Source organism: Daphnia magna, linkage group LG8 (genome assembly GCF_020631705.1).
Source record: "Daphnia magna isolate NIES linkage group LG8, ASM2063170v1.1, whole genome shotgun sequence".
NCBI lineage: Eukaryota > Metazoa > Arthropoda > Branchiopoda > Diplostraca > Daphniidae > Daphnia > Daphnia magna.
In genome coordinates, this window is record NC_059189.1 from 9,227,554 (window position 1) to 9,247,248 (window position 19,695).

The following is a 19,695-nucleotide window of genomic DNA, read 5'->3' on the forward strand; positions in this document are numbered from 1 at the left end:
ATTGGAACTAGTGTTAAACAGAACTTTCTGTAACTTTTATTATAGCAATAGTTTTATGACCTATGATAGTGGTAAGTTTGAGTTTGGTTTGTGAAGCAATGTTTCACTGCGGTACATTTCATCATTTTGATTCCAACAACCAAATGTCAAGTGCTCTCTAGTATACCTTCCCTTATTCTACCAATGAAGCACGCCGCCTGCGAATTACGAGCGATTAAGCTGGCTGTCCAACCCAAGCGAGTAGTGCTTTTTGAACATTGTAAACAGATCACAACCTAATTTGAGAGACATTAGATTTACTTGAATGATAAGTTGTTTTGTGGTAAATTTTCGTGATAGTAAATGTGGACGCAAAGAAAAACTTGTGTGTATATAAAGTATAAATTACCCAACTTGATATCTCGGCAGAAGAAAAGCAGAATTTGTTACATTCGTCTCTGCTGTTGAACTCGCAAGTCTCGGCATTGTGTAGTAAGAAGTCTCGATAGGGGTCAGTTGGGTCAGGTTGAGTTCAAACTTCAAAATAGTTTCCTATCGGCCATTTTCACCTGTTAATAACAACGACCAGCAACGACGCACTTATTCGTAAGTCACTAAACGTCTCAATTCACATGGCAGATTTTTAAAACCTGAGCATAAGAGGTTTGGATGCTTAAAATGTTCACCACTATTAATTTTTGCTAATCCGAAACATTATATACTAATGATTTGAGAAAGCTCCCCAATGGTTTCTCAATAATAAGCGTCTTTTCCCATTTTGCAGGCCACTTTAATCCAGTTGATTTCAAATTAATTGCAAGAAATTCCAATGTTTGAGCCATAAATAAGACAAATCATCTGAAAGAGTACTCATACTATTACAAAGATGACATATGCACACCATCAACAAGGGATTTTTACTCTTGAAGATCTCAAACAAAGCACTGAATTTCCTGTTATAGTGCCTGTGGATCCGAGCTTGCCCCAGAAATTTTTCTGACATCCTCTAGTATCCATAATGGTTATAAAATTTTAGTTCCTGCATCCAACAATGTAAATAATTTGATTTCATTCTGTTTCAAATTCAGCTACCATAAAATTATTTTCTAGGACCTTAGTCTGCTTGAAGAACTGGGAGAGAAAATAGAAATGAATGGCAAATTGAGTGGTGGATTGATGCATCACAGATAATCTCAATCTCTCCATCAGATTTCTCTGTGTCTCTGCTGTGTGAACTAATTTCCTTGTCCATTATAGACTTCCAAGAATTTGGCCAAGGGATAAAATCTGTGGAAGCAAATTTGTCACATTTTGTTCTTTATAGGGCTGTTGAATAGAAGCTAATGACTATGTAACGATGTCGAACCGAAACGCTATAGGCTACACTTCTATTATAAACAAAAAGGAATGGGCAGGTAAATAGAAGAAAAAAGAAAACTTAAAAAGTCAGTGAAGTGATAAGAGATTTTAAAAATTATAAATTTATTGTAGGATCGTTTGGGTCCCTGATGTTACAAATCCCTGTTATGGGTGGATTCTGCGGTGGCATTTTCCGTAAAAAAAATCGGAAACCGAGTAAATTATTCAGCACTTCTCGAAATAGCCATCGCGCTTTTCATATGACTTCATTTTACGATGATTGTCAAGTCTTTAAGGAACCCATAACGAAAGGCTCTCACATTGATTTGGTATTTAACCTACGACACAAAGATATACAACCCCAGGTATCGCCCGACCGTTGAGTGAAGATTATAGTAGCCCATTGTATCGTATATGGCAGTCGTCTGTAATGCTTCAGAACGATACTCATGTCGGAGTCATTGCACAATTATCGCAGAATGAACAACAATTCAGAGATCTGTTCAGTAATTGGAGGAAAATTGATCACTGTTGGCTGTATGCCGTGCCATTGGAGCATGATTATTGCAAACAGAATTTATTATTTAGCTCTCTGGAAGGCATCGACCGTTCCACGGTTAATCTCATCTTATCCATCCTGGGAGAGGTGCACCTCGCCATCGTCACCAAATACATAGGATATAAAGAAGATGATTGAATAACATCTGGACGAGATCACCAGATAAAAAAATAACCAAGGAAAGAGTCCTATGCGTTTCGGCGAAAGAGACTGGGTTGAATACTGAACAGGAAACTGGGTAGATATTCAGAATCGTCGTTATTGTCGATATTGTCGATACTGCAATGTAAAATGTTGATTGAAGATGTCCGCCAATGCTTTGAATCGGCAGTTTATGCGAGTTTATGTCAGTGATCAGGTTTACAGAATGCTGACCGACTTGTATTTGATTGAACTTGCTGAAACCCAATCTACAGATAGCGTTGTAGGGTCTTGCATCAACATGCTGGTTTTGATTGATGGTCTACCATCGGAATACAACCGACTTATTCAACTTTTATTTCAGCTGAAATCGTTGAGCATTCGCCATCCATCAATCGTGATCGGTTGGCTTCAGGTTGGCCGTATCCTTTTGGGTTCATTTAAAGTGCTACTATGTTTCTAAGTATCAGCATTTGTTTATTCTATAGATTGAGCGATAAGTAAACGAGGGCTCTATAAAGCGTTAATACATTCAGGCGATAGCTTTAATCTAGTCCATATCCCAAATTAGGTCTGTTACCTTATATGTGTGTTTTTGTCATGGTTTCAACTAAAGAGTGATCTTCTACAAGACAATGGGTAAAGTGGCACAAAATACAGAGATTTTCAGCTATGGTTTAATTTTGAATGATTTTAGAATGAGACATAATACTCGTGTTTATACTTTATTAGGAATTACGGGTGTCAGGTGATTTATGAATTGGATTTTTTTTGCCAGATTAATTTGTATAATCCTCGATAGTATAGTGGTCAGTATCCCCGCCTGTCACGCGGGAGACCGGGGTTCAATTCCCCGTCGGGGAGGATATTTTTTTTGTTTATAGATTAATCAATTTTTGTCTTTTCCAACATGTTCTTAATGATCACGTAGGAAATGCTCTTGTAAACAAGCAAGTTGTTTTTATTTTAAAGAAATAACTGGAACCATTCAATCGTAAATGCTCTTGTTCAATTTCATTCAGTGTTAGTCAACTATAGATCTCTGGGAATATACAGTCTCCTTACACCTACCGTTCTTTTAAGGGCAGTCTTTGTCGTAAATGTATACAGTACCCAGTAAGACCAAACGATTAGGTACACATCCGTTTTTTAGTGCATTCTTATGGCGCTACGGGTGTCAGGAAAACGTAAATATCTTTTTACTGGTAAGGACTTTTTTTTTCTTTTTTTTCGGAGTTACACCTAGGGCGCTAAAGTATCATTCACATGATTAGGTACACCACTTTTCTCCCCATTAACGCCATGTTAATACCGGCGTTTCCAAAAATATAAATAAAATACTTCAAAACATCCTTAAATTAATTGTTTTATGCCGAACGACACGTTTTTCTTTACTCTATTAGAATATAGTGCATGTTTTTGAATTATTTTAACCAAAAAAATGCTTCCCTATAACCCAAAGTTGTTACACTCAAATGTTTTACAGAGAACATTAAGATTTGTGCTTGCGCCACCAGGGGCACTGGGATCAATTTCAAGTGCTCAGATTTTTTTTCTCCAGTTATAGAACCGGCCTGTGCGCGGTTCTATAACTGAATGGTTCTATAGCCAAGCACTCGATCTTAGTGCCACCTATCGTCGATTCTTTCATCCCTCAAACTTTGGCGTTTTCAGGATGTAAGGGTTAATAGCGCAGTGGTAATGCTGTTCGCTATGAATCTTAAGTCCCGTGTTCGAATCGCTGCCATGATTAAATTAAAAAGATTTTTAATCTATGTGTAACATAGTCTATGGATATAAATGGTGAGATACAAGTGTATCTTCACTGCTGTGGGACCATCCACAGTCAAAGCTTTCCCATTTCATGATAGACACAGAGAAAAGTAACACAGTAACAAATTTTTTTTCTATTGTTTCCGGTATGAATCACTTTGCCGCCTATTATAATTAGTTGGGTCATTGAACCTACTTACAACATTGCCTAAAAAGATAAAACCCATTGCAATAATATTTTTTGCATGTTTTAAAAGGCAAAACCCGTTGATTCCTTCCATGAAAAAATAGGTCTAGTTCATAATACGGCCAACGGTGGCGCTGAAACACGGCAAAGAAAAATCGGTTCGATAACCGAGCCGGTTCCACAGCTAGGCGGTTCTATAAGTGGACCGGTACTGTAGTAGGGGAGACCGTTCCCACCTTGGACAGGTCCGGATTTTCCTATTATTTCCCATCTCTTTAACGCGATTTTTTTTTTTTTTTTAAATAAAGTTTTTTCCTTTCTCCCAACCACTGATTTTTTGTTTTTAACTGTAGGCCTACAATGGTAATTATAGAAGATATTGGGATTCAAAATTTTTAGTGTTTTTTGCCTGTACAGTGCCGGTCCAGTTATAGAACCGCCTAGCTATGGAACCGGCTCGGTTATCGAACCGATTTTTCTTTGCCGTGTTTCAGCGCCACCGTTGGCCGTATTATGTACTATATCGATTTTCTATGGCGGGAATGAATGGGTTTTGCCTTTTAAAACATGCAAAAAAATAGTACTGTAATGGGTTTTATCTTTTTAGGCAATGTTGTACATTGGTTCAATGACCCAACTAATAATAATAGGCGGTAAAGTTATTCATACCAAATACAATAATAATAGGCGGTAAAGTTATTCATACCAAATACAATAGAATACAATAGCTTCCACTATTCATTTTTATCTTCTAGCACCTTGTTCCATTCCAGTCCTTCTACCAACTCTAATTTCTTTTTCCTTCTGGTATGACAACAGTTCTTCTAGTTCATCAAACCACTTCCTCTGTGGATGGTCCCCCACCAATGAAGATACACTAGTATCTCACCATTCATAGCCATAGACTATATTACACATATATTAAAAATCTTTTTAAGTTAGTCATAGCATCGGTTCGAACACGGGACTATAGATCCATGGCGAACAGCATTACCACTCTGCTATGTGCCCTTACATTCTAAGACTGTCAAAGTTTGAGGGATGAAAGAACCAACGATAGGTGGCACTAAGATCGGGTGCTTGGTTATAGAACCATTCAGTTATAGAACCGCGCACAGGCCGGTTCTATAACTGGACCGGCACTGTACTGGGGTTACATTGGACGGTCGCCTGTCTCACTTTAGAGAGTGGTTCTCAAATGGTCAAGGGTTGGTTCTTAAATTTAAGAAAAAATGTCAATCATAGCTCTTAATGTAATGAACAATTTACGTAAGATTAATTTAAGAAAAAATCGTAAGGAAAAAAGTTTTCTTATGATAGAAGATTTTGATAAATGAAGTATTGGGGGAGGTGGAGCTAAGCAAGATCGATAACTGGTTAACCAGAGTTTGTGTCAGTTAATTTAATTAAATTAACTTATATAGGTTTTGAATGTTGTGATGCTCAAATAAATAGCAAAGAAAGTGAAAACCTTTTTTTTTAAATATGCCTACTAGATTTAATTGTAAAAAAATTCAACAATTTATAGCAAAACTATGTGTTAGTCTTTCAGCGCGTTGATTTGGCCCTTCCCAAAACACTCCCACTAATTGTCTAATCTTACCCTGGTTTTTGTACAATATGACCAAAAAAAAAGAGATTTTGGAAAATTTTTATATGTAATAAACTATAAGGAATAAACATTTTTTTCTTTTCAGACTACATCCTTGAATAAGTCAGCTAGTTATTTAAAATAATTAACGTAAATAGGATAGTAAAAAATATGAATAAATGTAGCAATAAGAGAAAATTGCGAATTTTTCGCACAGATTCTTGTTTTATTCACTACAAGAAATGTTATTGAAATATGTGTTTCAGATTTCTGCACCATGCGCGGAAAGTGAATAGAATCACAATTTAATAAGAAAAAAAATTTATCACGATTTCATCTATTTTTTAGGGGGACGGTCTCCCCTATAGTCAAGGTCAAGGAGTTTGTGTAATGTCAGGTCCTAAACTTCTTGATTAATTATTTGAAAAAACTTTTACATGATGAAATAGAGCAATATCCTGTTAAACAAGCTGGTAGTCTATTTTCTTTTTCTCTCAATTTTTTTTTAAATAACTGCAACCCTAACGCCCTGTTAAATTATAGCAATAGCCAGTCTCTTGGGGTTGGGGTTGCTTTAAATCTCTTCAGAACAGGTGAATTTCGTTTGACGCAATTATAATAGGAAAAATACTGGAGTATATGTATATTTGTTTTGCACACTTGAATTAACTAGGATTTGATTTCGATTTGCTATTGTTAATAACACAGTCCTCGATAGTATAGTGGTCAGTATCCCCGCCTGTCACGCGGGAGACCGGGGTTCAATTCCCCGTCGGGGAGGAAAATTATTTTCGGAAATGTTTTCGGATTCTTTTGCATTATTTAAATCAACACAAAAAAACTGACAGGCATAAAATTTCATTGAAACGCATTTTACTGAATCGCAATTGCTTTATGGTTCCTTGAGGTTTTTCAAATCATTTACACTTTTAAATAGAAAATCGTGAAACAATATATATTGGAAAATAATTTAAATCAAATTATGACACAAAATGCTCCTCCCCGACGGGGAATTGAACCCCGGTCTCCCGCGTGACTTTTCCCATATTTTAATACATTTTAAAATGAACCCTTTTAATACAAGTTTCTTCCCTTTTGGAAAATACCCTTAAAGCCTAACCACTATACTATCGAGGACTTATTGTTCCTTTTATGGAGGAAAAATAAAAAATTTAGATTGCTGGCGATTAAAGAACAAATGGAGAATGGTAAGGAAGCACACGACGAGTACTACACGCAAACATGAGCACGGATTTTCGTTTAGTATATTGTTTTAATTGTATTTTCTGTATCAGCTTTTTCCTTCATGGTTCTGCATCGTTTTTTTAAATTGTGTTAAGTTTCTTTTCCTTCTTTCTATCTGTGTGTTTTGTAATTACGTGTTTAAAAAATGGTTTCGTACCTAGTTCTTCAGGTGAATAAAATAAAAATATATCGAACCACTGCACTATCGACAGGGTTGTTAATATCGGTATCGGATTCGATACCGATAGTAGCGCCGCTAGCGATACTCAGGATCGGTACGCTATCGGCGCTTCTTTCAAAAACAGGTATCGTAAGACTATCGATCGAGTATCGATCGATACTCGATACCGATACTTCGTCTTCAAACCTTTTTTTGTGTAATTTATATAATTAATGACCTGAAAAATTCAAGGAAATTGAAAGTGTGTTCTCCCTTGGCAACTGCTTTACTTGAAGGCATCGAGAAAAGATCCCGAAATTTTTTTCTGTCAGATGAGCTTCGATTTGCTTCCGCAGTTCAATTGGTTGGCTAATGGCTTTTCTTCAGTAGAAGAAATTGACGAGATTAAAGCTTATATCATGGCTGAATTGAAGAAAAAAATTGAAGTCATGATCCAAGCTGATTCAAAATCTGTTCCAAGCATGGAAAACGATGTAGTGGACGATGACAGCCCAATAGATCCGAAAGACTTTTTTTCGCCCCTTAAATCTATTTCAAACCCGCAAAAAAGATTTTCGCCAGCAGATGATGAAATCAATCGGTTCTTTGAAACGAAAACGTGCAATGATTTCCGGGTACTTGATTCTTCATTTCCATATCTTCGTCGGTTGTTTATTCAACTTAACACTGGTTTGCCCTCAAGTGCCGCCGTTGAACGTCTGTTTTCTCTGGGTGGAAGAGTTTGGACGCCAATGCGTACTCAATTGAGTGATCAGCGCTTTGAGTCCTTAGTTTTTCTTAGAGCTAATGCTTGTCTCTTATAGTACCAATAATATACAGAATTAAAACTAAATTTCTTTATTTTTTTTCACGGACTATCGCTATCGGTATCGGTATCGATATCGCCGATACCAGCCAAAATAAGGATCGGTATCGGTATCGCCGATACAAATACAAGCCAGTAACGGTATCGAAATCGACGATAGTTTTTTTAAGTATCGTTAACAACCCTGACTATCGAGGATGTATCGTCGTTGTTGTAGTTTTTTTTTATGTAGTATGAAAAAGTCCAATCTTAACTTGTTGCGTTATTCTCATGTCAAGGTATGTATGTAAGAAAAAATAGTAAACAAAGTTTTATTTTTTACTTTTATTATTTTGACGAAAAATTCTACTTGCATATTTTTCTTTGTTGAACAGTTTAAGTAAATAGAGATGGAAGTTGTGAATTAAAACATAAATTTATACGTCAAACACTTGGTTGCAGTTGAATAAACAAACAAACAAACGAATGATTTCAAACACAAGATAAAACGTTTTGTCAGAAGTGGGATTCGAACCCACGCCCAGAGAACTGGACTGCGACCTGAACGCAGCGCCTTAGACCGCTCGGCCATCCTGACTTTATATGCATTAATGTTGTTAGTTAGATAAACGGCTAAAAGTAAGGTAACCTGGCAAAGTATGTAGTTAAACTGGAAGTTGAGTTAATTAGTTCACGTTAGTCCCATAAGAGTCCATATAAAACTACTCAATTCGACCAAAACGTCGCCATTTTCAAAATATCCCTTTCTGATATATTATACAGATACGGATGGAAGACATCAATAATTTTGTTACAACTTGCATCACATTCAGAGAGAATTATTTCGTCACACGTTGCTTAGTCCAGGCATGTATGTAACGAGGACAGCTTCAGAGCCGTCACTTAAACTACAAAACTACAATTGGTGACATCCATATAACGTGCCATGTACCCTACAGGCAATGACTGTTGCGATGACATTGAGGAGGAAGGATGCTATTTACGCCAGAAGCCCACTCGACACCATTCATCGTGTACACTCCACATGGAACATATGGAGCCTACGTGACAAACCAATATATCAGGATAACGAAACGAAAAAAAGAAAGAAATGGCGTACTGAATGATCTTTTTCCTGCTCCCAGCCTATACAAGAGAAAGTTGACTGAGGAAACGGTCGATTCAACGCATATACTATCTAACTAGCATAATTTCTCCTCTTCATCAAAGTGTCTTTCACTCAATTAGGGCCTTTTTTCACTGGCGTGTAGTTTGTCCCATTTTCAAAAATGACAGTTAATCATCAAGAAGGACAACTTTGATGGAAAGCATAGCGCGCCGTATATACTAAATTTGTCGGTATTGTTAACGTGATTGTCTGTTGGCACAAGTCCGAATTCCACAATTGATAGTCTACTCACTATGCGCGTGGATATACGGAATACCATAGAACTATTTTTTATTGTGGGTTGTAAATCGCTTCAGCGTTATCTACATCGTAACAACCACGTAGGGTTCAACATTTTCCGAAAGGATGAATGGAATAATAAAAACAAAACCAAAAACGGGGTGACAAATTAAATACGGGCCAAGGTTTAGTGGAAGAGCGACGAAGGTGACCCATCAAACAAGACCTCAATTGCCTTACACAATTCTATTTGCATATTCCGGTCGCGATTCGTCCTTACGACTAGACCAGCATCAATAATGACCCATGTCTGAACCAATCGTATTTGCATAAATTTTTTAATTATTGTTATTCTGTTTTAATTGGCCTTTATTAACAGAGAAACAATTAAAAAAATAGAAATTCGGCCGTTTTGTGCCAACAAATAAATTCCACATTATTAGATGCAAAAAATCACGTTGTTGTCAAAATTGAAAGATTTTTAAGTTTTTTATGTGTTCTGTCAGTTAGGTCTTATCGAGAAGCGTACGAGTTGTATTAAACGATGACGTTATCCTATACGGGACTGGGACTAACCTATACACATTTTCCATTGGTTTCATAACCGAAAGATGTTTCCAGACTTTTGATATGCGCAAACTGGATTTGAGCGGTTCCGGCGGTGAACAGCTGCCAACGGCTATAGCCTAATACGCATAGAACGTGATGTTGAATAGGCAATCCGACTAACATCGATGTATAAAATATAAAAAGAAAAAAAAAAAAAAACGAAACACGAAATTAAAAAAACGGCACACCTGAGGGCTGTTTCATTTCCTGAATAAAAAAGAAACCAAACACCTTGAACAGTTTTCGTGTTCAGAGAGCACACAGGATATTGGACTTTTAATTTCTCCAGGTTGGTCGCTAACCTGGTGTTGATGATCTTTGAACGATAACCAAAAAAAGTCGGCTGGAATTTTGTTTACCAATCAGCCACCGTGGTAGATAATTTAAAGAGCTCATCGGTCACATCAATTTGTTGACACAGATGCGTTGCCAAAGAATGTAACGGTCTTTCTTCTATAAAGGCTGGTCATGTCAATCAAAATAGTTGTGCTCGATCGGCACGTCTTATCGTGTCGTTTTTTTTTTTTTTGTATTATTATTATTTATTTAACAAAGAAGAAAGGAGAGCAAAAAGCACTTTCAAAAACTAATATTTTGTTTTTGCTTTCTTCCTGTGTACAGGCCGTTGGGTGTGTTTGGACGTTGTCCTAATTTTGATAGAGAATGTACATAGGGGAATATACTCTGCAATGATAAGAGTCAATCTCACGATTGACAGTCAGCACGTTTGCTGAAATTTTAAAAGTCCCTTTGAGACAGACTGAAAAGAATATTGATGCATCTACACAGACATGATCTGAATTATAGAAAACAAAAACTTAGACTAATCTCACTATAAATCAGACTGTTTGCCAATGGTCGCCATATTAGAAAGTAGACGTGGATTTTCTCCAAGATTCTTCAAGGATCAGTCAGTGGCTTAGAACCTGTCAAAAGATGAGTCTTAATGATAAATAAAATAAGCAAAATGAAAACATGTTTTGAGTGTGCTTTCCATCGGTGCTTATCTGCTGGAAAATTGCCCAAAAGAAGTTCTTGCTCAATAATTTCAAGTATAGCCTATGGTTCACGTCTTTCGTACAGTAAGAGTTTATACTGAAATTGTATACAACTTTCACATGCCTCCGGAAACAGGAAGCCGTACTTGAAAACATATAGTTTTTTTTTTAAATATTTATATCGAACTTTTCAACCTTGATCTCGCTCCCAATTGCTCAATTGCAGCCAAACACGATTTCAATGACGCGTTCTACATATCGACCTGTAATTATCGTCTCTCTTGTTAATGCTGATTGCCATTATTTTTTGGTTTAGTTGTATAGTACATACTCGTGTTCAAAAAGGTTCCCGTTGAAATCTTGTAAACTTAGCCAACAGCGCAATAATAGAATGGGATTTTTGTTCTATTTTCTTGTACACCCCAACATGCGGGAAAGCCAGTTTGTTCCGTCACGCTGGACTATATATGTCTGATAACGACCTGTCAGATGGTGTCGATCGAGATTAGGCTTCAAATGTCAGGAGGTGGAGCATATACTGGCAGTCCAATAACGTTGATATTATAATTCCTTTCCCTGTGACACTAGGATTTTCTAACCTTTTTTTCAGTTATCATCATTTATTTTGTTTTAAAGCCACATTTTATTTGATCGTATAGGCGAGAAAATGCCCAGAAGGTTCTGAAATTCCAGTGATTAATGGAAATCGATCTGAAGTTGGTTAAAGTTACTGAACGTTGGAAAAATGATCATTTGATCTTAACGCGTTTGTCGTATCGTTTCCGAAGGCTACAAACCAACACATTACAGGTGCAAATCAACGTAATCAATTCCGTACCAGGCTCGTGCGCGTTCAGGCGTTTTTCGAGATGAAAGTTCCCGAAGCGATGGCAACATTTTTCCTCACGTGATCATCATCGTTGCCTGAGATACGCCACTGTCGCAACGATGAAGCGCCGAGTGCTGGTTGGCGTGAAAATGGCCGTATTCCATAAATGGAGTTGTTGTTGTTTGCTCACCTTTTTTTTTTGTGTGTGGTTTTTTTTTAGCTATTTTTTTCAGGGGCTTTTCTCTGTCATTTATGTAAAATAAAAAAACAAAACAAAAAATCCATTGGATAAGTAAAAATGCATGAAACGAAACGCCTTGAATATTGACACGATATTATCTTAGAATGGCTTGTTTTCATCGCTCTTTTTAACCGACCCATACGAAACCCATTAAGTTCTGTAAGTTTAGTTTCAAGAACCCGTCGTTCTGTCTTTTTTTGTGTGTCTAATGTAAAAACAGTCCTCCACACAAAGATGAAAGCCATCGACATTTTCAAGCAGCGCAATTTGTCTTCATCATGTTTTCCCAAACGAGTGGTTCGCTCTTATGGATTGTGTTCATTTCTATTTTCACTCAGATTCACACGGCCCTGCACGACTCGATTCCAACTTATCTGGACATCGGTCGGCACATCCTGTTTTTTACTTCGTCGTTCAAGTTTGCCTTATCTCTCAATGCCGATGTATACACCAACCCAAATGGACGTTGTAATGAGAGTCATATAACTTACATATTCTTAAATTTTGCGGCTAACTAAAAATAGCTATTTAAAACAAAAAATGACACGTTACAGCGAGCCTGAGGCTTGTTTCGTTGTCTTTATATTGTTTGGCAGAGAGCTGGAGCTACAAGAAAACTGGCTCTACCTTAGGCTATGCACGTCCTTAAAAAAGTGCACGAAACGTACGCCATCCAAAGCAGTTTGCTTCGGGGTAAAGGGTATTTTTTCTTCTTCTTTTGTTACGATGTATACAATGCAGTGTTACGATGATGGGCCGGGTCACCGACCATTTTATTTTTGTTTCTTCCTATTAAATCATTTCTAATATTAAACGATTTGCAAAAATAGTCTAAGCAAAATAAAGGATTTTTTTTTTTATTTTTTTTTTTCATTTTGGATGGCGGTTTTTTTTTTATAAAAAAAAATAATAATAATAATAATAAAAAATTTAAGCGGAAGTTGAACGGAACTGTGAAACAGAGAAACTGTGCGGCAACAGCCGGTCATATTCAGTTAAGAAAATTCTTTCTTCGAAAACTAACAGAAAGAGAGAAAATTGAGAACATTGCACCGATTGTTGACAGTCGCCAAAACGGCACAGTAGGCCTACACAACTATCGGCGTCAGCATACAGTTCATCCTCGAGTCTGTATTCTTAATCCAAAACAACCGCAAAAAAGAAAAACATCTCGTGATTCCTTGATGTCATCAAATCGTCATTTCTCGTGGCAGTCACAATCCACCATGACGTAACTAAAACAACCGATGTCGACATAAATTGGCAATTCGTAAAACGTTCAAGTGACCAGTGTCATCTATGGCAACGATTGGAACGTGAGGGTCTAGAAAAAACAAAAAAATCGTAAATGCACAACAACACCTCGATTGCCTGTGCAGCCATTGCGTCATCAATGGAGTCCCCCGCAAGGCGTGCGGGACTGCCTTCTGCCCGTTGAGTGTGTATAAGAGGGGAGGGCCGACGAGGCCGGGAATAAAGAGGGGCCGGCACTCGCCTTTTCGTACATTTCAGCAGGTGGGTTCTCAGCTATCTGGCCAGTGTGTGTTCAAACGTCCAGCGGAGCGGTTAGACTAAAGATCCAGTCAAGAAAAAACAAAACAAAAAGGGCAATTTCTATTTGGAGGATTGGGAATTGCTGGTTTTGTACTGACGACAAAAGTACAAAAAGGTTGAACGAGGTTCCAGCCGGGGGTATATCCATCGGCTTTTGTTTGTATTGTTAATCACGTGAGCGGGAAGGTGGTGAGCATCAGAGCGTCTGCTTTGCTGCCCACGTCCATTCCGCCAAAGAGAAATCCTATACGAAAATTGCTTGTTTCATGGCAATCTGGCAGAGAATGCGCAACGTATTCGGCTGCGATGAGCTTAGCAAGAACCGCGACATCTGGCGGATGCTCATGGCCGAGTTCGTCGGCCCACTCTTTCTCGTCCTCATCGGATGTGCTTCCTGCGTCGAAGGATGGAACGACCAGTACTCACCGCACATCGTCCAGGTCGCTCTCTCCTTTGGCGTCACCATCGCCACAATGGCGCAGGTAATTCAACCAATTCTCGTCACTTGATGACGTTATCTCGAAATTCGATGGTTTGGTTGCAAAAGTCGGCCGTCAGCGTGTCGTCACGTCACCTGCAAAGGCCAGGGAGATGGTATTAAAAAAAGGGGGAAAACCTGCAGGTTATCGGTAGCGGGACAAGCGACTTCCTGTTGACCGAAAACAGAAGGCATTTGTTTTTTTTGTTTTTTGTTTGTTTTTTACTTCTTTGTTTGTTTGTCGAATTTGAATTGTTAATGCTGTGTATAGTAGATGCGCACATATAGAAACTATGTCCCGTGGGGTGAACTAATGTGAACCTACAAGATTCCGATGACGAAATTTAGCCTTGATTTTGTTTTGTTTTGGCTTTGAAATCGTGGGATGAGGTACTCTGATGAGCGCGACACCTCGGTCTTTATTTAGATAACTGCTTCTGGCTAAATACCTTTAAAAAAAAATTAGGGATTTAAAGGAGGAAAGAAACAAAAAGCCAAATGAAGAGAATGGCGCGTAAATAAAAGATGTTTACCTTGAAACAAGAGAAAGGCTGTCAACTTGAACCATCAAGGCACCCACTTCACCAACACAATAAGCTGTTTGTATTTGGGGTTATTTTTTTCCAAAGATTTTAGTTCGCTGAATTTTGTGGTTATTAACCTCGAGCTGCATTGTGCTATTGTGATTAGCATGAAATGAGTCGGTAAATAGGACTCGTAGGAGCCTACAGGGTTCCTAACTTGTGTAAAATAAAAATTACCGAGTAATCCAAATGCGGAAATCCCGGATTTCTTTCTTTCTTTTTTTTTTTTAACAAATCATTTTTGCTAGCGGCTGTAATTATTTTCTTTGTTCTTCTATACCCGCGTGTACTTGTTGGGCACTGCCCGCATAACTAATAATCTCATCCTATATATCTAAACAATAATCGATTTCTCTATATTCCATTTTAATTTCATTAACTCCATTCATTTTTTTTTTTTCAAATTAAAGGCCTTGGGTCATGTGAGTGGAGGCCATTTCAACCCAGCCGTGACGGTGGCCTGTCTTGTGACGGGCAAGATTTCTATCGTCAAGTCCATCTTCTACATCTTGGCACAGTGCTTAGGCGCCATATGTGGAGCTGCTCTTTTGCAGGTAAATTAGAAATTCAACCTTTTTTTTATTTCTTTATTTCATTATTTATTTTAAACAATGAACGGTTATCACGCGGGTGTGGCCTTTCTTCATCACACCTTTTAGCTATACAACTTGTAATATTTGACTATCGAACGAACAGGCATTGACTCCGACCGAGTTCCACAACACACTGGGCGTGACGGAGATTCACAAAGCCCTGACTCCGACGCAAGGTTTCGGTGTGGAATTCTTCTCTACGTTCACGCTCGTCCTCGTCGTCTTTGGTGTCTGCGATAGCAATCGCAAAGACGTCAAAGGATCGGCACCATTGGCCATCGGCCTCTGCATCGCCACCGCCATTTTGGCCACCGTAAGTGTTTGCTGTCTAACTTTTCTTTGATCTCTCCTTTCTCTTTTATTAAAATCGTGTGCGAATGAAAGTCAACGAACGTTTGTAACTGGAAGCCAGTCGTCTGTTTAGAAGTCGTATTCAATTTCATCGAACCTTAAATTTAGACGAGGCTCAGTCAATCGCTTGAATCAACTTTGAACGTAGGGATATAAACACCGTATTAAGTTGGATGGGACTTGTGGTGGGAAGTAAAATTGGGGTCAAGTGCTCGTCCTCGTTATTCAATTAGTCGGCCGTCACGTTCAATTGTTCATTCTTGAATATCCGGAGCTGCATAGAGAGAGAGAATAAAAAAAAAAAAAAAGTCGTGTAATCTTGAAAAGGGAAAGTGAAGGGAAACGATGCGGATCAAATGAAATCTCTTCAGACTGTACAGTTCCGGTTTTTTTTTTAAAGAAAGAAATTTCGATTCAATATTGTGTGACATGACTCTGCATTTCATAATTCTGTTTTTTGAATGATTTCTTAAAACTATTATTTACGCCTTTAATTGTTTCTCAAATAATGCAATTTAAATATTTTTGATACTTTAGGGAAACTACACGGGTGGTAGTTTGAATCCGGCTCGATCCCTCGGTCCGGCAGTCATCAGCAACAAGTGGAGTTATCATTGGGTAAGTTTCATATTTTTCCTATTATCCTCAATTGATTGGGCATGCTTCCAAAAACTTGACACGTAAATCGATACTTAGTCACGCCCATGTCCTTCATCTGAAAAAAAAAATATTCAACGTGACTTATATCGAATAATCACGTCTTATATACCTGTATTTAAATCATTTAAAAAATAGTATTTTTGTGTACAAAAATACTATTGATGTTTATATTGCGGGCTGGATAAGGCGATCAATTGTTGCGGACGCTGTGGGGGACGCACGGTCGCCCTTGGCAACGCTATCTTTCAAATTCAAAACATTCTCAATTATTGACGTCGGATAGACCGACGTAAAGTTTCTGCTTAGACTTGTCGCAACTGATTTGTTTCTCCTTAGAAAAAAAACAGAAAATTCTTATCCTTCAAAAAACAAATACTTTCTCGTTAGGTTTACTGGGCAGGACCAATCATCGGTGGTGTGGTGGCCGCCCTTCTCTACCAGAAGGTTTTTAAAGCCCGTTCGGTCGAAGAAGAAATCGAATTGGAATCTTACCAGTACCATGTGGCCAATTCAAAGGAGAGCGAAATTATCGCTGATCGAACCACGACCATCTAAACATTTAAAAAAACGCCTTAATCAGCTACAAGAAAAAGAGAATAAGAATCTAAAATTAAAGCTGAAAAATGAAGCAAAAACAAAACAAACATTCCTTTTTCACGAATAATATAACTTGGATTTCACACCTGCTGCTATGAATCGTTAGTCGTGTTCTTTTCTTTTTCCGGAGCTATTCCGGCTATTTGCCTCCCCCCCCCCCCTTTTTTTTGTGCTCGTTTTTAATTTTATTTCGTGATCGCCTTCAAATTTCAACGAGAATTCTTATTTGATAGGGTTTTTGCTATATTAGAACAATTGGGGTTTTTTTAAAAACCACTTTGATCATCTCCAGAGCAGGGTCGTACAGTCCTTTCATTTGATTTTTTTCCATTTAAATTCATTTCCCCACCTCTTTGGTGGTCCATTTTATGTATACCGGAAGACCCGGCATCCATCTTTTTTACTTTTTTTTTTAAATTTCATTCCTTTGAATTCAACCACAAAGTATTTGTTTAGGTATACAAACGACATCAAAAATGTGTTTCTTTCGATTTTAGTTGGCCGGTTTTTTTTTTCTGGACGGTTAGTTTTTTTTTGTCACGCACATGATTTTCGACAACGGCTTTTTTAATTTTTATTGAAAAAAAAAACAACAAAATCGAAAGCAGGGAATAGATAAGATATCAAACATGCAATATGGCGTCATTGCATATCTCTATATTATATACCACCTTTCGTTACGTCTTGCACTTGAGCTATATCTAACCTATTTTTCTATATCGCTCTGTGTCATCGTTTTTGTTTCCTATCTCTGCCGACATTTTAAGCTTTTTTTATTTTTTTTCAAAGTTTTCCACTCTCGTTTGAATGATTTGTTCGCTGTTCGGATTAATCTTACACGAGCCGCAAAAAAGCCCGTCGTTTTATAGAATCGCATTTAAATCTATCCAGCTCATTGTTGTTTGTGTGTGTGTCCTAGAAAAAACAAAAACAAGAGAAAGAAACTCCCCGATCGAAAATCGAGATGTACAACCAAACCCCCTTTCTTTTTTATATAGTTTGTCGCGTCATTTTCGTGTACGATTCTATATACGCAGCTACGTAAACGATTTAGCCTTTTCGTTTCTGTTTCGTTTGTTTGTTTTTTTTACCTGCGCAAATCACAAATGGTTTGTTTTTCATGTATTTTTGGCTGTCATTTTGTTTTTATCCGTGTTTGATTCACTCTGATGTGTGTGTCCTGTATCTCCCCTCGGTTTCTGTGTAATACTTTAGCAACGCTCTTTGTAGGTGGATTTGCGTCAGACCGTGATGCAACTCACATGAAAACATTTGTTAAAGGCAAGGCCCCCGTCATGCAGCTGAAACTATCCCTGTTTTGTTTTTCCGTTTTTTCTGTAAATTATTTTAACCTTTTATTTGAAAACCAACAACAACAAAAATCGGTTTGGAAGGTAAATATATTGTAGGCGCTCTGGTTCAACACCCATAAGATTCTTGTATGACATTTTATTCAATAGCTTTTTTTTTTAAATTATTATTTCGACTAAAACGAAGAAGAAAACAAAAATGATAAAATAAAACTATAAGGAAAAAGAAAAAATGGTGCGATAAGATAAGACCCCCCTACTAGCAACACCTGGTTCTCGCGGTTCCGCTCTATATATGTTCTTTTTTCCCTTTTAAATATGGCTCCCACTTTCCGGCTTTGTGCGAAGGCAGTTGCTCTTTTGTTTTGTTTTGTTTTTTTCCTTTTTGTTATTAGGTAGTTGCTAAGAATCGTGATCGGGTCAAAAAACGACAAGAGAAAATGGGGACAATCGTAAAAGCGAAAAATTAAAACGAATCCCATAAGTTTTCTACGAAAAAAAACGAATAAATCGTTTCAGCTGTAGATGTAAGAGGATTAAAGTAAAACACGTGACCTCGTTCTTATCTAGTAGATTAAGTAAAGGGTGTCAAAATGGTTCTGGGTCGTCGAAAAATATGGGTTGTGCCTCATTATCGCCGACAACCGTGAGACGTGATTTTATGGCAATATAAAAAGGTGCCCGCATGATTAATCATCGCACTCTAGCTGGTTAATAGATGTTCTCCCAACACGAGCGTCAGATTGATTTAAAGCCAAAGATAAATGACGAAAAAAATGAAATGAACAGGCGGAATGGTCGAGACAAAATACTTGTTTGTCCCGAGCGAACATTTGAAGTCGACAGGTGGGCAACTCTCCAACTTTCAGTGACATCTCTTGACCTCCAATAGAACTTCATTGGGAGAACATGTTTATTGACGCGTGAACAATAGTCGGTACGAGTGTATAGGATAAGAAAAGACTTGAGATCGTAGTGGACTATTTTTTGTTTTCTACGGTTAGTTTTCGTCATTTTGGAATTTATGATTATTTTAGGGATTTCGCTGAGTGTAGGAAACTCATGTAGTTTGATATACATGGTCGCAGATTATAATGCAGAGTCACGTTGTCGGCTCAGTTCAAAACGGTTAAAGTCCTTTTTTGTTTTTAAATGACGCCAAACGGGCGACCCCAGCATCGAACTTTGAGACTGTAAACAATTATTTTTTCATCAGTTAATAATAATAATATATTTTTTAAAAAAGAAATGGAACACGTAATATTGAGTTTGCTATTCCGGCACGTTCCGGCAAGTTGATTATGGCGTCCGTCATTCCTTTCAAGTTGGTCGTTGACCGACTTTCGAAAAAAAAACGTTCTTTATTTCTATACAGAGAAAATATAGAACACACTGGTCAAGATACTTTCACAAATGGTAAAACTTAATACATCTTTTTGGAAATAATTAAAGTTACTACATCCCACTCACGCAAGACGATGCTTTCAACGCATCCGTGTATTACGTAAACTTACGTTCACCAGTTGTATTTTCACTCCTTAAAGTATCGTTCAGACTACAGCTCTTTTCTACGTATAACGTATAACGTATAACGTTAAAAGTTTACGTTTGTGCTTCGTAAATTTCGCTGCGTTTTTTACGGAACCATATTTACGTAAATGTGTTCGTAGACTGTTCAGACTAC

At 37.6% G+C, this 19,695-nt stretch overlaps 1 protein-coding gene, 1 long non-coding RNA gene and 3 other non-coding genes across 5 annotated transcripts; 4 read left to right on the plus strand and 1 right to left on the minus strand.

The window, feature by feature from the left end:
• The first annotated feature begins 109 nt into the window (after window positions 1-109).
• On the plus strand, window positions 110-1,418 carry LOC116929523. Its single transcript, XR_006650620.1, has 3 exons — window positions 110-585; window positions 764-1,032; window positions 1,090-1,418. It is a non-coding gene; the product is annotated as an uncharacterized LOC116929523 (long non-coding RNA).
• A 1,412-nt stretch (window positions 1,419-2,830) lies between these two features.
• Trnad-guc lies at window positions 2,831-2,902 on the plus strand. Its single transcript has one exon. It is a non-coding gene; the product is annotated as a tRNA-Asp (tRNA).
• Window positions 2,903-6,297: 3,395 nt separating this feature from the next.
• Trnad-guc lies at window positions 6,298-6,369 on the plus strand. The gene has a single exon. It is a non-coding gene; the product is annotated as a tRNA-Asp (tRNA).
• Window positions 6,370-8,313: 1,944 nt separating this feature from the next.
• On the minus strand, window positions 8,314-8,397 carry Trnal-cag. The gene has a single exon. It is a non-coding gene; the product is annotated as a tRNA-Leu (tRNA).
• A 4,983-nt stretch (window positions 8,398-13,380) lies between these two features.
• On the plus strand, window positions 13,381-18,133 carry LOC116929474 (aquaporin AQPAe.a). Its single transcript, XM_045178218.1, has 5 exons — window positions 13,381-13,920; window positions 14,911-15,054; window positions 15,197-15,406; window positions 15,982-16,062; window positions 16,492-18,133. The coding sequence occupies exons 1-5, from the start codon at window positions 13,705-13,707 to the stop codon at window positions 16,657-16,659; spliced, it is 819 nt and encodes a 272-aa protein (XP_045034153.1). The 5' UTR covers window positions 13,381-13,704; the 3' UTR covers window positions 16,660-18,133.
• Window positions 18,134-19,695: the final 1,562 nt, after the last annotated feature.